Below are 16,857 nucleotides of genomic sequence, written 5' to 3'. Positions count from 1 at the left end.
CAACCAGCTCTAAAATATGAGTCCTTGTAGAAACATGACTTAACAACAAACTTATATTGTAATATTGATGTTGTGTGTGTGTGTTATCCAGGGGGAAAACATATGGATCGTCCTGGACGGTCCAGTGGACGCAATCTGGATCGAGAACCTAAACTCGGTTCTGGATGACAATAAAACGTTAACCCTGGCCAACGGAGACCGAATCGCCATGTCTCCATGCTGCAAGGTGAACCGCCCCCTGCTGCTGTGTGTTTCCAACTTGTAACAGTTATTAGTCTCCTTTCAATGTATTAAGTATTTTCACGTCAACATTTGACATGAAGTATGAGAAAATTATGTGAGCTGTCTGGGCGATTATTATTCGTATTGGGAGTACTAATACAGACAGGACAATAATCAGGTGTTTTCAAAGTTTTTCTGTTTTTTCTTCGGTTTTTATTTTGTTATTGTACTATTGTTGTATTGTTATTTTATTAAACATTAATGTTTTCTCTATCTAGCTATGCTATATATGTGTATTATCATGTGTAAATTATATTAATGTTGAACAGTTTAATATAGAATAAGTAAATGAAAAAGATAAGAAGATACATTGTTTTTTAGATGGATGTCAAACCCAGGCGTGTTGGTTCTTTTGGACAACACTTTATCGACACATTACTGAAACCACCCTTCCTTAGGTGGTGTTTGAGCCCCACAACATCGACAACGCCTCCCCAGCCACGGTGTCCCGCAACGGGATGGTCTTCATGAGCTCCTCTGTGCTGGACTGGAGGCCCATCCTGCAGGCCTGGCTACAGGCCCTGCCCCAAACCCAGGCCCAGCCCCTACAGGAGTGCTTCAATGGATCTTACCAGGTGGGGAGCAGAGGAGTAGAGAGGAGGAGAGAGGGAGAGGACTAGAGAGGGAGGTTAGGGAGAGGAGAGTGGAGAGGTAAGGAGAGGGTACAGGAGAAGGGCTGTAAAGGAAAGGAGTAGCAGAGGAGATGACAGGAGAGGAGTTGAGGGGGTAAATGGAGGACAACATTGGACAGGAAATTCTGAGACGAATGAACAGAGAATACAATGATATAGAATGAGGATTTTGATGGAGAATAGATTAGACAGGAAAGAAAGAGAGGCATGGAATCATATAAATGTTATGACACATGACTGGGGAACAGGTTAAATTTATTATGTGGCCGTTGATGTCCTCAACCGTCCTCCTCTGTCTCCTTCAGGATCTGGTGGACTTTGTCTCTACGGCTGTTTCTCCTAAAATGCAGGTCTTGGAGTGTATGTACATCAAGCAGACCATCGATCTTCTACAGGTACCGTAACGCCTTTGTACAGGTGCCTTTACTATTATTATTTGAATAGCTGCACCATGGATTATTTTCCTTTCTGTATTTTATCGTTTATGATATGTCCTATTTTCTGGGTCTCTATATGCATCTTTGTGTGTGTGTGTGTGTGTGTGTGTGTGTGTGTGTGTGTGTGTGTGTGTGTGTGTGTGTGTGTGTGTGTGTGTGTGTGTGTGTGTGTGTGTGTGTGTGTGTGTGTGTGTGTGTGTGTGTGTGCGTGTGTTTTCCAGGGCCTTCTCCCTCCCTCGGAGGAGAAACAGCGTAGCCGTGGCGACCTGGGACGGCTGTTTGTGTTTGCAGTCATGTGGTCGCTGGGAGCTCTGCTGGAACTGGAAGATAGAGCCAAGTTAGAGGCCTTCTTAAAGGTACGCGCGCACACACACATGTACACGCAAATGCACACGCACACACTCACAGTACAACTTGATCTGTACACCAATTGTGTTTGTATATTTTCAGTAATCCCCCTCTTGGTTCTATTCTAAAGGGTCACCGTACATGCCCTGACCTGCCCAAGACCGAGCAGGACCAGACCATCTTTGAGTTCACGGTCAACAGCAAGGGAGACTGGGAACACTGGTGCCACAAGGTCTGAGCCCCATGTATAAACACAAAGACCTGTTCTGTCTATTTCCTCTGTGTTTGTAGAATATCTCTCCACATATCTAGCAGTAGATTTGAGTGTACTGAGTGAGAAGGGGACGGTTCATGGTTTCCTTCCTCACCTACCCTTTATTAAGGCATTGGCTTCATTGTTACAAGCCGTTACAACCCTCTTGGTGACTCCATTCCTGTGTTTTAGAATAACAAAGTCATCAAATGTATTTCTCCAGATACCATTTTGTAGTCAAAAGCCTAATCTCTTCCAATATGCACCTCAACATAATGGTTGGAGTTCCCTCAAGTCTTAAAACGAGGGATGCTTGTACTGATGATGTTTCTTGTCCGGTTCCTTCACATCTCCAGGTCCCGGAGTACCTGTACCCCGCAGACAGCGTGCCGGACTACGGCGGCATCCTGGTGCCCAACGTGGACAACGTGCGGACAGACTTCCTGATCCAGACCATCATGAAGCAGGGCAAGGCCGTCCTGCTCACCGGGGAACAGGGCACCGCCAAGACCGTCATGATCCGGGTCAGTCCGGGAGAGGGAGAGATGCCACGCATGGGGCGGCATGTGGCTCAGGAGGGAGAGCGGTTTGACTGGTAACCAGTCAAGGAGGTGTCCCTGAGCAAGACACCTCACCTGAACTGCTCCTGACGAGCTGGCTATCGCCTTGCATGTTTGACACCGCCGTCGGTGTGTGAATGTTTGCATGAATGTGTGATTGTTGGGCCATATTGTAAAGCACTTTGAGTGGCCACTGTAGAATCAATTGTTTTTTATTGTGTATCTACTTGTGTCTATGGATTTGTTTTATTGGAAATAATGTTTTATTTGTAGGCCCATGCAGGAAATAGTTGTATTAAATCCAATATTGAATAAATAACATTCAATGCTCAGAAATATACTTGGTATATCATATATATTATTGACCCTATACTATTCTAATTGGTTCATAGTATTTTATAGTTTACTACTTTTTCCATAAGTAGCCCGGTTGAAGACCCGGCTAGTTTTATTAAGTTTATTAACATAAGGATTATAGCAGCAGCTGCCAACTCTCTCCAACACGTCTCCCTCTCCAGGGCTACACCAACAAGTTTGACCCTGAGCTGCAGATCAGCAAGGGGGTCAACTTCTCGTCCGCCACGCTGCCCAACATGTTCCAGAGGAACGTGGAGAGCTACATCGACAAGCGCATGGGCACCACCTACGGCCCTCCGGCCGGCAAGAAGATGACCATCTTTGTAGACGACATCAACATGCCCATCATCAATGAATGGGGAGACCAGGTCTGGTTAGACTGCGTGGTCACTCTGCGCCCATCATGTTTTATTATTGTGCTGTTTATCTCTCTGCTTATCCGTTTCCAATAGAAGATACTTTTGGTCTCTGCAGTTCAATCTGAGGTCCTAACAGAGATTTACTTAAAGATGAACAATAAAGATACCTAAGTTCAGGAAAAGATCAAACAAGCATTTTCTTCTGTTTAGAAAATTCTTGTGTCATTTCTATTAGCGGTTTTCCACCAATCAGATTGTTATATCCCTGCTATCTGTATCCTTCAGATAACCAATGAGATTGTGCGGCAGCTGATGGAGCAGGGGGGTTTCTACAGTTTGGACCGACCGGGGGAGTTCACCACTGTAGTGGACATTAAGGTACTGGGAGTTGGCAAAAGGGAGTTGTGGTTTGTTTACTTAATAATTGAATGAATACATAAATAACCAAGGTAAAGCACTACATTGGTAAATAAAGAAATAGATAAATGAAGATCAAAAACTTGTAACTGTTATATCACACATTTTGTGATACTAGGATTACTGTTGCATGCTATACAGTTAAAATAACTGTTTATCCCAACTGCATCTGCATATTAATTGTCCTGCTAGCAGACTGTTGTGTGTATGACATGAACACATGGCTCCTCTTGAATGAACACATGAATCCCCTGGTGGTTTCCAGCTGATCGCTGCCATGATCCACCCGGGCGGCGGGAGGAACGACATCCCTCAGAGGCTGAAGCGGCAGTTCTCCATTTTCAACTGCACCTTGCCCTCCAACACCTCCATAGACAAAATCTTCTGCACCCTGGCCCAGGGCTACTTCTGCCCAGAGAGGGGCTTCCCCGAGGGCGTGTGTTCGCTGGCCGGCGCCTTGGTCCCCACCACCAGGAAGATGTGGCAGGCCATCAAGGCCAAGGTACTGACGTAGCGAGAGAGTCTTCCGTTGCGATATTAATTTGCTGTACATTGTCGTTGTTCTCTTTTGTGTGGTCGTCTGGACTTGGCTGGGCAGCAATTGATTTTCAAAATATGGTTGCAGCATTCTGCAGAGTGATGCTCGCATTCTCATCAGATTTTTCAACATTGTTATACTCTCTATTTTGGCTCAAGAAAGTTTTGATAGTTACACTTTCCTTGGGTGCCACCAATGTTTTTTTTTGCAGATTTCTTAGTTTGTCATGAGATTAAATTCCCTCCCCCTAGGGCCTCAATCACGCTTGGAAAAGGTTTCCAGCGTGATTGAGGCCAGACCGATCTGCAGAGAGCAACAGAATGTGCTCTCTGCAGAGCACAGGACTGGAATTGTCCTTGATCCGTTTTTTGGTTTCTGATTCACAGGGATAAATGTCTCACAATTGTTTTCTCTGCTCTGCTCTTGCGTCTCACTGCATCCTCATCATGTGCTCTCCTCTCCTCACACCTCTCCGTCTCTCATCCTCCCTTCACATTTTCTCTCTCATCCTCTCCTCTCTTGTATACTCCAGATGCTGCCCTCACCTGCCAAGTTCCACTACATATTCAACCTGAGGGACTTGAGTCGCATATGGCAGGTTGGGACCACAGCACAAACAAAGAAACATACAATATTTGTCCTTTACGAACCATCATACAGAACAGATTCAAGTTGTGCTTTACCTTGTCCCGGCTTGTCTCTCCTACATTTGTGAGCTGGTTATCCTACCATCATGTGACTGAAGAAAAGGTGGTTCTCTGTGTTTGTTCTGGTTCTCCTCAGAGGGTTCTGAACAGAAGGCGGTTCTCTGTGTTGGGTTCTGTTAAGGGGGTTCTGAACAAAAGGTGTTGTTCTGTGTTGGCTCTGGTTCTGTTCAGGGGATTCTGGCGGTAAAATCAGAAGTGTGTCAGAGCCCAGAGATTCTGGCCGCTCTATTCCACCACGAGTGCTCCCGGGTCATCTCCGACCGCTTCATCGACGCCAAAGACACCGAAGTCTTTGAAGCCATCATGGACAAGGTGAGTGGCTCCGTGTACCTATGAGTATGCCTGTTTGCATGTGTGTGTGTGTTTGTGTTTTTGTTTGAGTTTCGAGCTCTCACGGATTTGTGCAGATCACAGTGGGGGATCATGGGATAGCAGTGACTGAGCATGTGCAGTGGAACAGCTACTTTGTGGACTTCCTGCAAGAGGCGCCGGAGGCGACGGGGGAGGAGGGCGAGGATGTAGAGCTGGACGCCCCCAAGGTCTGCTTGTTTGTTGTTTGTTAGTTTGTTTGATTATTTCATGGTATCGTCTGCCCTCCGACATTATGAATATATCGTATACTGTGTCGTCCCTACAGGTGTATGAGCCAATCGAATCACTGGATTCCCTGGAAGCACGCCTGACCACCTTCCAGCAGCAGTACAACGAGGCTGTGAGGGGCGGAGCCATGGACCTGGTTTTCTTCAAGGTAAAACAAACCAGTAATTCAATCAATGCATCCATCAATAAATCGCTTAATTGATCAGTCATCGTGGCAGCTCTAAAGCCTTAACCCCCCCATCACATTGAGTGCTAAGTCAACCATGCATTGATCGATTGGTCTTGTCTTGATCGATCTGTGTCGTCTGTTTCTAAAAAACTGTTTGCAGGATGCAATCTCCCACCTGATCAAGATCTCCCGCATCCTGCGGACCCCCCAGGGCAACGCACTGCTGGTGGGGGTGGGGGGCTCAGGGAAGCAGAGTCTGACCCGACTGGCCTCCTTCATCGCTGGCTACCAGACCTTCCAGATCACCCTCACCAGGTCACAACAGATATACACAGACACTGATGGGACTCTCCACAGTTATATAGGATGATTACACTTGGATTGAATGTATGAATCCTGCGCACTTATTGTACGTTGTGCATCCCGACAGTTAATGTATGCACTTATGTATGTTGTACGTCATGGCACTTAATGTACACACTTATTGTATGTTGTACATCCTGGCACTTAATGTACGCACTTATTGTATGTCGTACCTAGTTATAGTAGCATCTAGCTATCTTTGTCGGAACGGGAATGGGTTAACCTGGCGATTGTTAGTGCTTTGCCCTTTGTTCTATGAACATCCTTACTGTTACGACAGCGATATATAGTTTCACCTTCTTCTGACTAAGGAATATTTAGGGCTAAACGCCCTAAATATAAATGTACAGGTACATTTGTTTGCATGTGCAATATGTTGTTGATGTTGTGGTGGGTACGTCTTGCAGGACGTACAACTGCAGCAACCTCCTGGAGGACCTTAAAATTCTGTACCGCATCGCCGGACAGCAGGGGAAGGGCGTCACCTTCCTCTTTACAGACAACGACATCAAGGACGAGGCCTTTCTAGGTATCTGGTTGACTGACAGGAAGCTAGACCAACAAGCCTGACTCCCAGTTTTCCTGTCTCTAGCTGTTTTCCTTGATCCTGTCTCCATCCTTTGTTGAAAAGTTTGTTGCATGGGATTTTCATTCCTTTTATCATCCTCCTCCCCCTTCCCCACCTCTTATCCTCACTTTTTGCGACCACAACCTCCTCGTCCTCTCCTCCACTCCTTCTCCTCCACTCCTCCTCCTCGTCCTTGCCCTCCTCCTCAGAGTACATGAACAACGTCCTGGCCAGTGGGGAGGTGTCCAACCTGTTTGCCCGGGACGAGTTGGATGAGATCACGCAGGACCTCATCGCCCCCATGAAGCGCGAACTCCCCCGCATCCCGCCCACCATGGAGAACCTCTACGACTTCTTCCTGTCCCGTGTCCGCAGCAACCTCCATGTCGTCCTCTGCTTCTCGCCGGTCGGGGAGAAGTTCCGCAGTCGCGCGTTGAAGGTGAGACCGAAACAGCAGCGTGGATGTGATTAGCACGTTGGTTTTCCAAAAGAAAAGAAAGTGAGCAAAGTACAAAGGCATTTCATGTTATCTGTTTGTGCGTTACAGCAGCAAGGAATCTACAGTGGATCATACTGTTTACTTAATAATTACAGAATATTTAATGTCATTAATGAGCAGGTAGGGGACAGACCTCTAATGACAGGGCAGGGCATTTGGGTTTGAACCCGAAACCTTGGTAGTCTATTGTTAGGAGGCTTAACCCCTACCTGCTCTGCCATAACAGCTGTCCCTGAGTGTCCCTGAATCCATTGTATGTTGCTCTAGAGAAATGTGCCTCGCTAAATGACCATGATCCAGTCCTGAGGTGCTTGTTGATGCGTGTTTCTCCAAAGTTCCCAGCACTCATCTCCGGCTGCACAGTGGACTGGTTCCAGCGTTGGCCCCGGGACGCCCTGGTGGCCGTGGCGCATCACTTCCTGTCTCAGTTCAAGGACTTCCGCTGCTCAGAGGAAGTGAAGAGTAGCGTGGTGGCGACCATGGGGACCTTCCAGGTAGTGTCTATGATCACATGCGAAACTCTGGTTCCTTTTACTGATGTTTACTGCAGTATTCCACATCTCAAAGAACAGAACATTCAGTTGCCTACTTTGTTATACACGGCTAACATTAACCTAAACAACGTGCCATGGAAAACAACAAACATAGCTTATCGCTTTAATACAAATGAAAGAAACCATAATACTGACCACTTTGTCTGCTTGTCTACCAATGGGGGGGGGGGTTAGCTTAACCCCCCCCCCCCCCCCCCCCCCATCGTCAATAATTAAAATACTGTCTTCCACTATTTTCACACGTATTGCAACAAAAGCCACTAAGCATGAAAAGAAGCAAGGCCACAAGACCGCCTTACAAGACCATACAGCCACAACTGGAAACCAAACCACTGTAGAAAACAATGATTGCAACATTATATATAAGTGGTTATGACTGCATTTACAGTCTGAGTGAAAGTATATGTGGGGTTATGTTTCGCTTAATTCATGAAAGTTATTCTAAACCATTGATGATTCTTTTTGACTGGAGGATCGAGACAGATTGATAAGTGCATACGTGTTACGTTTATATGCATGTATGTAAGCCTTTTTTTCATACAAATGTGTTATAATAAGTGAGTCCTTGAACACCCCGGCACTCAGGACCTGGTGGCAGAGAAGTGTACAGAGTACTTTGACCGGTTCCGCCGGCAGACCTACGTCACACCAAAGTCCTACCTATCCTTCATCGATGGCTACAAAATCATCTACTCTGAGAAGATCTCCTATGTGGGCATGCTGGCAGAGCGCATGAAGACAGGTTTGTGGCATTTATGATTCATATATTTTTTCGATTAGGTACAGTTGGAAACAACACCATCTAAGAATAAATCATTAAACTAATCAGGACAATCATCAATCAATCAATCCATTATTCTTCACAAACCTATCAATGACTTATCCTATAATATAAACATAGATTTTTCTGATGTATACAAATATGAAACCCTTGATATGACACAGAGCCCATGTGTTCCTGATGCAGGCTTATCAAAGCTGATGGAGGCAGAGGTGTCGGTGAGCCAGCTGTCCAAGGATCTGGTGGTGAAGGAGCGTGAGCTGGCGGTCGCCTCGCAAAAGGCTGACGGGGTCCTGCAGGAGGTCACCGTCAAAGCCCAGGCTGCTGAAAAGGTCCGATGGATATTCTTACAGGAGAGGAAACATAGATGCTCTGTGTAGGTCTAGAAAACCTACTGACATGAATATATATATGTCCTTTTCTCTCTCTTCTTTCTCCGTTCCCATTTTTCCCTTTTTCCACTTCTCTATCCTCTCCTCATCTATATTCTTCCTCTCCTGCCTCCCACCTCACCTCCTCTCCTCTTCCTCTCCTGCCTCCCACCTCACCTCCTCTCCTCTTCCTCTCCTGCCTCCCACCTCACCTCCTCTCCTCTTCCTCTCCTTTCTTTCCACCTTCTCTCCTCCCCTCCCCTCTGCTCCACCTCCCCGTCCTCCAGGTGAAGCAGCAGGTGCAGAAGGTGAAGGACAAGGCCCAGGCCATTGTGGAGGAGATAGGGGCTGATAAGAGCGTGGCGGAAACCAAACTGGAAGCCGCCAAGCCAGCCCTGGCCGCTGCTGAGGCTGCACTGCAGGTAGAGAGACGGAGTGGTCTGTCTGTCTGTCTGTCTGTCTGTCTGTCTGTCTGTCTGTCTGTCTGTCTGTCTGTCTGTCTGTCTGTCTGTCTGTCTGTCTGTCTGTCTGTCTGTCTGTCTGTCTGTCTCTGAACCATGTAAAAGAAAATGGATGAATGGTTATCTCTCTTTGAGGTCCTTCGAAAATATCACTAATACTCATTTCATTTAGTTGGGAAGTTAAGAATTAAAATACAAAATAAGAGTAGTATTCAATACATTTCTAAAAAGATTATGCTAATTATGATAACATCTCTCTCTTGCTCTCTCTCTCTACATCTGGGTGCATATGTCTCTCTCACTCCCTCTTTGTCCCTGTCTCTCTCTCTCTCTCTCTCTCTCTCTCTCTCTCTCCAGACTATCAAGCCAACTGACATAGCGACAGTGAGGAAGCTGGGGAAGCCTCCTCATCTCATCATGAGGATCATGGACTCTGTGCTGCTGCTGTTCCAGAGAAAGGTCTGACACACACGCAAACACACTTACTTATTTGTTACATATTTATAAATTTCCTCTGTACTAAATGTAAATTAGTTGAATGGGGGCATTTTGTATTGCTATTCCATTGTAGTCCCGGGTACAGTTGAAGGAAAGAGCATTCATTTTAAAACCAGACAAGGCTACATAGCATTAAGCAAAAGCACCGTCTGAGGTGAATCCAACTGAGGGCTGGATCTAGCTGTGTGCTTGTGTGCTTGTGTGTGTTACTGTGTTTGTGTGTGTGTGTGTGTGTGTGTGTTGACAGGTGGACACTGTGAAGGCTGACCCAGAGCGGGCGTGTCCCAGGCCCTCCTGGCCAGAGGCCATGAAGCTGATGCAGAACTCTGGCTTCCTCGGCATGCTGCTTAACTTCAGCAAGGTCTCTCTCTCTCTCTCACTCGTTCACTCCCTCTCTCTCTCCGACTCCACTCACTTGCTCACTCACTCAAAATCTCTATATAGACATATATATAATCATGTCTATATACATTTTCACATTGTCATATACATATACACTTTTAAGGGTGAGGGCACGGCCAAACTATTTCTGTTTGTTTCTGCTTCGGGCAGCTCCCCGCTGACGTCAGACAACGCAACGCAAATACACACCAGGAATTAAATGAGATTAACGCTACTGTGGAATAGACCAATGCAGAAACGGACACACACACACACACACACACACACACACACACACACACACACACACACACACACACACACACACACACACACACACACACACACACACACACACACACACACACACACACACACACACACACACAACCAGCAGCATACTTGTAAAGCCGCGGATTAGTCCTTCTATCAGCCAGGGTCTATATTGAGAATAACGCCAGGGAAAACCCCTGTCTACGGTCCAAATATTTGCCTCGTTGTCTGCTTGCATGTCTGTCTTTCTATCTGCCTGTCTCTCTGTCACATATATCTGGTTCTACCCTTCTGTTGCTCCGTGTACCTGTCTGTCTGTCTTGCTTTCATCTTCTCTTTGACTCTTTGCATCGGTCTCTGACTGTAAAAGTCATACCGCAGCCTATACCGTAAGTCGAAAACTCTTGAAATGTTCAGGTATGGTTACCAATAACCCGCTCTACCCACAAATTTCTGGTACTGCCCCCAAAGGTGGCACTATTGTAAAAAATCATGAATTAGGCTTATTTCTCCTCACCAGATTGGCCTGGACTTAAACTTCTTTCAGAATATCTCTAGAATCAGACGCATTTATAAAACCCTGCTAAACATGATAAAAAGATTCACAGGCTACAAAAATAATCAAAATTTCACCAATTCGCCACATAAAATCTTTAGATTTTATCATCGAACAGAATTTGTTTTACTTAGTTCCATTTGAGAAATATTGGCCAATAAAGTTAGAGCAGTTACCCCATTTTCTTATGACCATTTTGTTATTGTATAAAAAAACATGCACCTATTATCAGGTGGATACCAATACCCCCCACTAATAATAAACCCAAATTTGGTACTGCATCCAAAGATGGCGCTATTTAAAAAAATGATGAACTAGCCTTATCTCTCCTTAATGGATTGACCTGGACTCAAAATTCTTTCATCATATTAATCTCTCAAATCAGATGCATCTTTTTTACCCTGGTCTTCTGCTCTAAAAATGTTTACTTTTCCCACAATTTCATGGAAAAGCCAAACGTCCACAGTCTCAACCCATTTTACCTATATGAAAATGTTGCTATCGTATAACTACCATAAGGCTATCATTAGGTGGATACCTAATGAGGATGAATTTTAGGATGAATTTTCAGGTCTGTACTCTTGAAAGCCCTTAATTCTATTGTGAAATGTGTGCTTGGAGTTTTCTTGATGTTGTGTGCTTATCAATCAACATTTTCACCATATGAATAAGGCTTCATGCAGTTCAGCAATGTCAGTGGCTTAACGGGATAATGCTGTGTACTGGTGATCCTTAGGTTGAGAGTCCCTGATTAGAGCATTATGAACAAGCTGAACATGACATTCTGTCATTGCCACTCATTTAAGAAACACAACATTGAACAGCACCTGAAATTCATCAGGCAACATTCCGGCTCATTAGTTTCCAAGAATCGGTCTGCCAAGACACAGCATGGCATTAAGGGAACTTCTTCGTTAACCATTTTTCCTTCATAATTAACTCTGTCATATTTATATTTCTTCTGTTAGTGTTCTTGACTACAGAGGTTTAATTTCCCCAGAATTTCAAAGATTTTTCAGGTATATGCTTTTAAGAAAGCCCTTAATTCACTTGAGAAATGTGTGCTTGGAGGTTTCTGGATGTTGTATGCTTATCAATAGACATTTTTCCTTAGGTTGAGAGTTTGAATCCTGATTATAGCATGCTGAACATGATATTCGGCCATTGCTTTGCAGCTCACAGCAAGGCACAGTATTGCATTAAGTGGAACATCTTCATCAACATCTTTCCTTCATAATTATTTGTCATATTTATATATCTTCCATTAGTGTGTTCTTGACTTTTAATTTAGCTTGGACCCCGTTATTCACCGCTTGCGGTTCAATTTACTTTCAGAATTTATAACTGAGGAACTAATTTAGTTACTTTTTGAGAGAAGTAACTAGTAACTGTAACTAATTACTTTTTAAAAGTAACTTGCCCAACACTGGTTGCAGGACAGTATAACTGAGGAGATGGTGGAGCTACTGGCCCCCTACCTGGACATGGAGGACTATAACCTGGAGTCGGCCAAGAGGATCTGTGGCAACGTGGCCGGCCTTTGCGCCTGGACCGAGGCCATGGTCGACTTCTTCTCCATCAACAAGGAAGTGCTACCCCTGAAGGTACACACACTGACACACATTCGCACAAATGCACACACACGCACACAAGCCCCGCATTGTATCCTTTATCCGGGTCTGTCTGTCTACCCTTAACTCTCTTGTGTGTTTCCCTGTGTGTCTTTTTGTTCTTCCATCTATCTGCGTATTGTCTGTCCGTCTGCCTCTCTGCTTGCTGCCTGTGTTTTTGCTGGTGTCCAGGCTAACTTGGCTCTGCAGGAGGCCCGTCTGGTGGTGGCCCAGCTAGAGTTATCTAACGCTCAGGCACAACTAGACGCTAAGCAGCAAGAGCTGGACGCTGTGCAGGTACTGACACACACGACTGGCGCACACCACACACGCACTCAAACAAAGATGTCTTGATGTGTTTCTGCAATCCGAGTGAACACAATATGTCTGTACATGTTTTACATTCAACTGTCCTCTTGTAGGCGCTGTACGACGCCGCCATGCAGGAGAAGCAGGAGCTGCAGGATGGTGCCGAGGCCTGCAGGACCAAGATGACCACCGCCACGGCTTTGATCGATGGACTGGGGGGAGAGAAGGTGCAGCACTGACTCCTCTCCCCCGGCCTCTGCCCATGTATTGTCTGAGGCCTGTATTGCCAGGGGATTCAATTCATCCTGGGAAAAAGTGTGAAGTACATCCTAAATGATGTCCAAGAACAGCTGAAATGTAGTTGGACAGGGGCAATCCCTCCAAAACGAATCCATCCATCCATCTATTCACTGATGCATCCATCCACGAATTAATTGATCCACACAGCCATCCATTTATCCGTGTGTGTTTGTGTGTTGTGTGTGTGTCTGTGTCTGTGTGCGGGTCAGGTGCGCTGGACAGAGAGCAGCCTGATGTTCCAGAGCCAGATTGAGCGTCTGGTGGGAGATGTGCTGCTAGCTACTGGCTTCCTCTCCTACGCCGGCCCCTTCAACCAGGAGTTCAGGAACCTAATGCTCTCCCTGTGGAAGACAGAGATGAGCCAGCAGCACATTCCCTTCAGCCACGTAAGAGTTTAAACTTTGGCCAGTAACAACTGACTGACCAGCTCATCCACTAGCTAAGTTACTAAAGCCATGCAAGGCTAGCTCCCTGTCTAACTTACTACAGCCACGTAAGGCTCACAGTGGCTACAAACTAGTTAGCGGATCAGCTAACTAGCCAGCTGACTAATAACTAACCCTAACCCTTTTTTTAAGTAATATAGCAGAGACCTTGAGCCCACTAATTACATCAAAATAAACTTTGAGTTAAAATTAAATTAATTTCTCACTAGTGGATTAGCTAACTAACTAACTGATGAACCTCCATATAATCAACACTGTTCCCAACAGGACGTGAATGTGATCAGCATGCTGGTGGACAGCACCACGGTGGGGGAGTGGAGCCTGCAGGGCCTGCCCAACGACGACCTGTCCATCCAGAACGGCATCGTGGTGACCAAGGCCGCACGCTACCCCCTGCTCATCGACCCCCAGGGCCAGGGCAAGATCTGGGTCAAGAACCGGGAGGCGGATAACAGCCTGCAGGTGAGGGAGGGAGAGGGTATTCCTTTGTACCATTCTTTGGTATTCATTGCTATTCCTTTGTACCAATGAATATTGCTATTACTAATGACTTGCAATTTGATTACTTTTGCTGTTCTTACATGAATTCAAAGTTACCATTGACCGTTCTCCCTCCTTCTCCCCTCATAACCCTTCCTCGCCCTCAGGTGACCTCTCTCAACCACAAGTACTTCCGCACCCACCTGGAGGACAGTCTGTCGCTCGGCAGGCCCCTGCTCCTGGAGGACGTTGGGGAGGAGCTGGACCCCGTCCTGGACAACATCCTGGACAAGAACTACATCAAGTCTGGATCAACCTACAAGGTAGAGTCCAGAAGTACAGCTGGAGCCATGGCAACGCTAAAAACGCTACACAACGCTAGCTATAGCGTCCTGTAGCTATCTAAATATATATTTTTATTATTATTTGTTTATTTAGTGATTGGTTGCTGCATTGTGTTTATACCATTCGATTTGCTTCATGTTTCTGGCTTGGGCTGAGCAACTGAATAAAATCATTTCTTCTCGGATCCCCCCCCCCTTCTCCCTCTCTGTGTCTGCCTCCTCCTCCTGGTCCGTCCTCCTCCTCTTCCTCTCCCTCTCTGTGTCTGCCTCCTCCTCCTGGTCCGTCCTCCTCCTCTTCCTCTCCCTCTCTGTGTCTGCCTCCTCTTCCTCGTTCTCCCCTAAAGGTGAAGGTGGGGGACAAGGAGGTGGACGTGATGCAGGGCTTCTCTCTCTACATCACCACCAAGCTGGCCAACCCGGCCTACAGCCCAGAGGTCAGCGCCAAGACAGCCGTGGTGGACTTCACCGTCACGCAGACGGGCCTGGAGGACCAGCTGCTGGGCCGCGTCATCCTCATAGAGAAACAGGTGAGAGAGGGATTCTGGTACTCTGAGACCCACTGAGTTAGTTAAACAGGTGAGAGAGGCAGTCTTGTGCTCTGAGAGCCACTGAGTTAGTTAAACAGGTGAGTGAGGAAGTCTGGTACTCTGAGACCCACTGAGTTAGTTAAACAGATGAGTGAGGGAGTCTGGTGCTCTGAGAGCCACTGAGTTAGTTAAACAGATGAGTGAGGGAGTCTGGTACTCTGAGAGCCACTGAGTTAGTTAAACAGGTGAGTGAGGGAGTCTGGTGCTCTGAGACCCACTGAGTTAGTTAGTGAGTTAGAAGGGAGATTGTAAGCGAGTGGGTTTGGTAGCTAGGAGTGAATTTGTGAGTAAGTTGGAAAGTGAGTGAGTTCTTCAGTGATAGTGTGAGTTAATCATTTAGTGAGTTCTAGTTTGGGTAGTATACATGTTTGTTAGTTTGTTAGTTTGGTTGGTTAGTCAGTTGATGATTTGATTATCGAGTAATTGAATTAGTTTGTTGGTTATTTAGTGTGTTGGGTTTCCTTAATTGGTTAGTTAGCTAGCTCTTTAGTTAACTACTGAGGAGCTTATGAAGAGCCTTAGCTAGATAAGATGCATGAATAGTCTCCCTTCTCATTTTCCTCCATTTCCATTCCCTCCCTGCCTCCCCCTCCCTGCCTCCCCCTCCCCCCACTCCCCTCCACCAGGAGCTAGAGTCTGAGCGGGTGAAGCTCCTGGAGGAGGTCACGTCCAACAGGAGGAGGATGCAGGAGCTGGAAGACCGGCTGTTGTACCGGCTGACCAGCACAGAGGGCTCCTTGGTGGAGGACCAGTCCCTCATCGAGGTCCTCAGGGTCACCCAGGCCACCGCCCAGGAGGTACTCCATCACCACCACCAACACCTCCACGCCAACACCACCACCACCACCACCACTAACACCACCACCGCCACCACCACTAACACCACCTCCACCACCAATGCCAACACCACCACTAACACCACCACCACCAACACCAGCACCAACACCACCACAAACACCACCACCACCACTTACACCACCATCACCACCACTAACACCACCACTAACACCACCACTTACACCACCACCACCACCTCCACCACCACCTCCACCACCAATACCACCACTAACACCACCACCACCAACACCACCACTAACACCACCACTAACACCACCTCCACCACCACCAACACCACTAACACCACCAACACCACCAACACCACCACTAACACCACCTCAACCACCACCACCACTAACACCACCACTAACACCACCACTAACACCACCTCCACCACCAACACCACTAACACCACCTCAACCACCATCACCACCACCACCACTAACAACACCACCACCACTAACACCACCACCACCACCACAAACACCACCACCACCACCAACACCACCTCAACCACCATCACCACCACCACCACCTCCACCACCACTAACAACACCACCACCACTAACACCACCACCACCACCACAAACACCACCACCACCACCATCACCACCACCACAAACACCACCACCACCACCATCACCACCACCACCATTACCACCACCACCATCCCCACCACCACCACCACCACCTCCACCACCAACACCACCATCACCATCTCCGGGGGGACTGTGGGAATTCACTAACCCTGGGGAGGGTCTAGTTACAGTGGTTCCTGAACCTCTTTTGGGTTTGAGTCCTCATGTTTAGGTCTGGCATCTCCAGGGTATTGAACTCTGTATTCACTCACCGACCGTCACATTTGACATAAGCCTCTTCAAAAATAGGTCATATTCCTTGCAAGTGGTGAACTAGATTACTAAATGTGTCAGGTTTAGGGGTGCTCCTTTTTGTAGGCAGAACATTAAACACCCACCATC

General features: G+C 46.7%; 1 protein-coding gene across 1 annotated transcript in view; it reads left to right on the top strand.

Annotated features, from left to right (window-relative positions):
• dnah5l (dynein, axonemal, heavy chain 5 like) overlaps positions 1-16,857 on the top strand; it is a 69,268-nt gene that overhangs the window by 42,704 nt on the left and 9,707 nt on the right. The window contains exons 54-83 of the mRNA XM_056584431.1: positions 92-226; positions 681-857; positions 1,220-1,309; positions 1,573-1,707; positions 1,830-1,931; positions 2,309-2,476; positions 3,031-3,237; positions 3,514-3,606; positions 3,911-4,147; positions 4,716-4,781; positions 5,062-5,202; positions 5,298-5,429; positions 5,528-5,638; positions 5,820-5,974; positions 6,430-6,551; positions 6,800-7,029; positions 7,425-7,583; positions 8,229-8,385; positions 8,611-8,756; positions 9,083-9,217; positions 9,614-9,715; positions 10,002-10,115; positions 12,401-12,568; positions 12,767-12,871; positions 12,997-13,110; positions 13,393-13,569; positions 13,897-14,091; positions 14,277-14,432; positions 14,798-14,980; positions 15,667-15,837. Of these exons, the coding sequence (XP_056440406.1) occupies positions 92-226; positions 681-857; positions 1,220-1,309; positions 1,573-1,707; positions 1,830-1,931; positions 2,309-2,476; positions 3,031-3,237; positions 3,514-3,606; positions 3,911-4,147; positions 4,716-4,781; positions 5,062-5,202; positions 5,298-5,429; positions 5,528-5,638; positions 5,820-5,974; positions 6,430-6,551; positions 6,800-7,029; positions 7,425-7,583; positions 8,229-8,385; positions 8,611-8,756; positions 9,083-9,217; positions 9,614-9,715; positions 10,002-10,115; positions 12,401-12,568; positions 12,767-12,871; positions 12,997-13,110; positions 13,393-13,569; positions 13,897-14,091; positions 14,277-14,432; positions 14,798-14,980; positions 15,667-15,837 (4,383 nt within the window). The remainder of the gene's footprint in view (positions 1-91; positions 227-680; positions 858-1,219; positions 1,310-1,572; positions 1,708-1,829; positions 1,932-2,308; positions 2,477-3,030; positions 3,238-3,513; positions 3,607-3,910; positions 4,148-4,715; positions 4,782-5,061; positions 5,203-5,297; positions 5,430-5,527; positions 5,639-5,819; positions 5,975-6,429; positions 6,552-6,799; positions 7,030-7,424; positions 7,584-8,228; positions 8,386-8,610; positions 8,757-9,082; positions 9,218-9,613; positions 9,716-10,001; positions 10,116-12,400; positions 12,569-12,766; positions 12,872-12,996; positions 13,111-13,392; positions 13,570-13,896; positions 14,092-14,276; positions 14,433-14,797; positions 14,981-15,666; positions 15,838-16,857) is intronic.

This window comes from Gadus chalcogrammus, chromosome 23, assembly GCF_026213295.1.
Source record: "Gadus chalcogrammus isolate NIFS_2021 chromosome 23, NIFS_Gcha_1.0, whole genome shotgun sequence".
Classification (NCBI taxonomy): Eukaryota; Metazoa; Chordata; class Actinopteri; order Gadiformes; family Gadidae; genus Gadus; species Gadus chalcogrammus.
The sequence above is the reverse complement of the archived record's forward strand: the minus strand, read 5'-3'. Positions and strand labels throughout refer to the sequence as shown.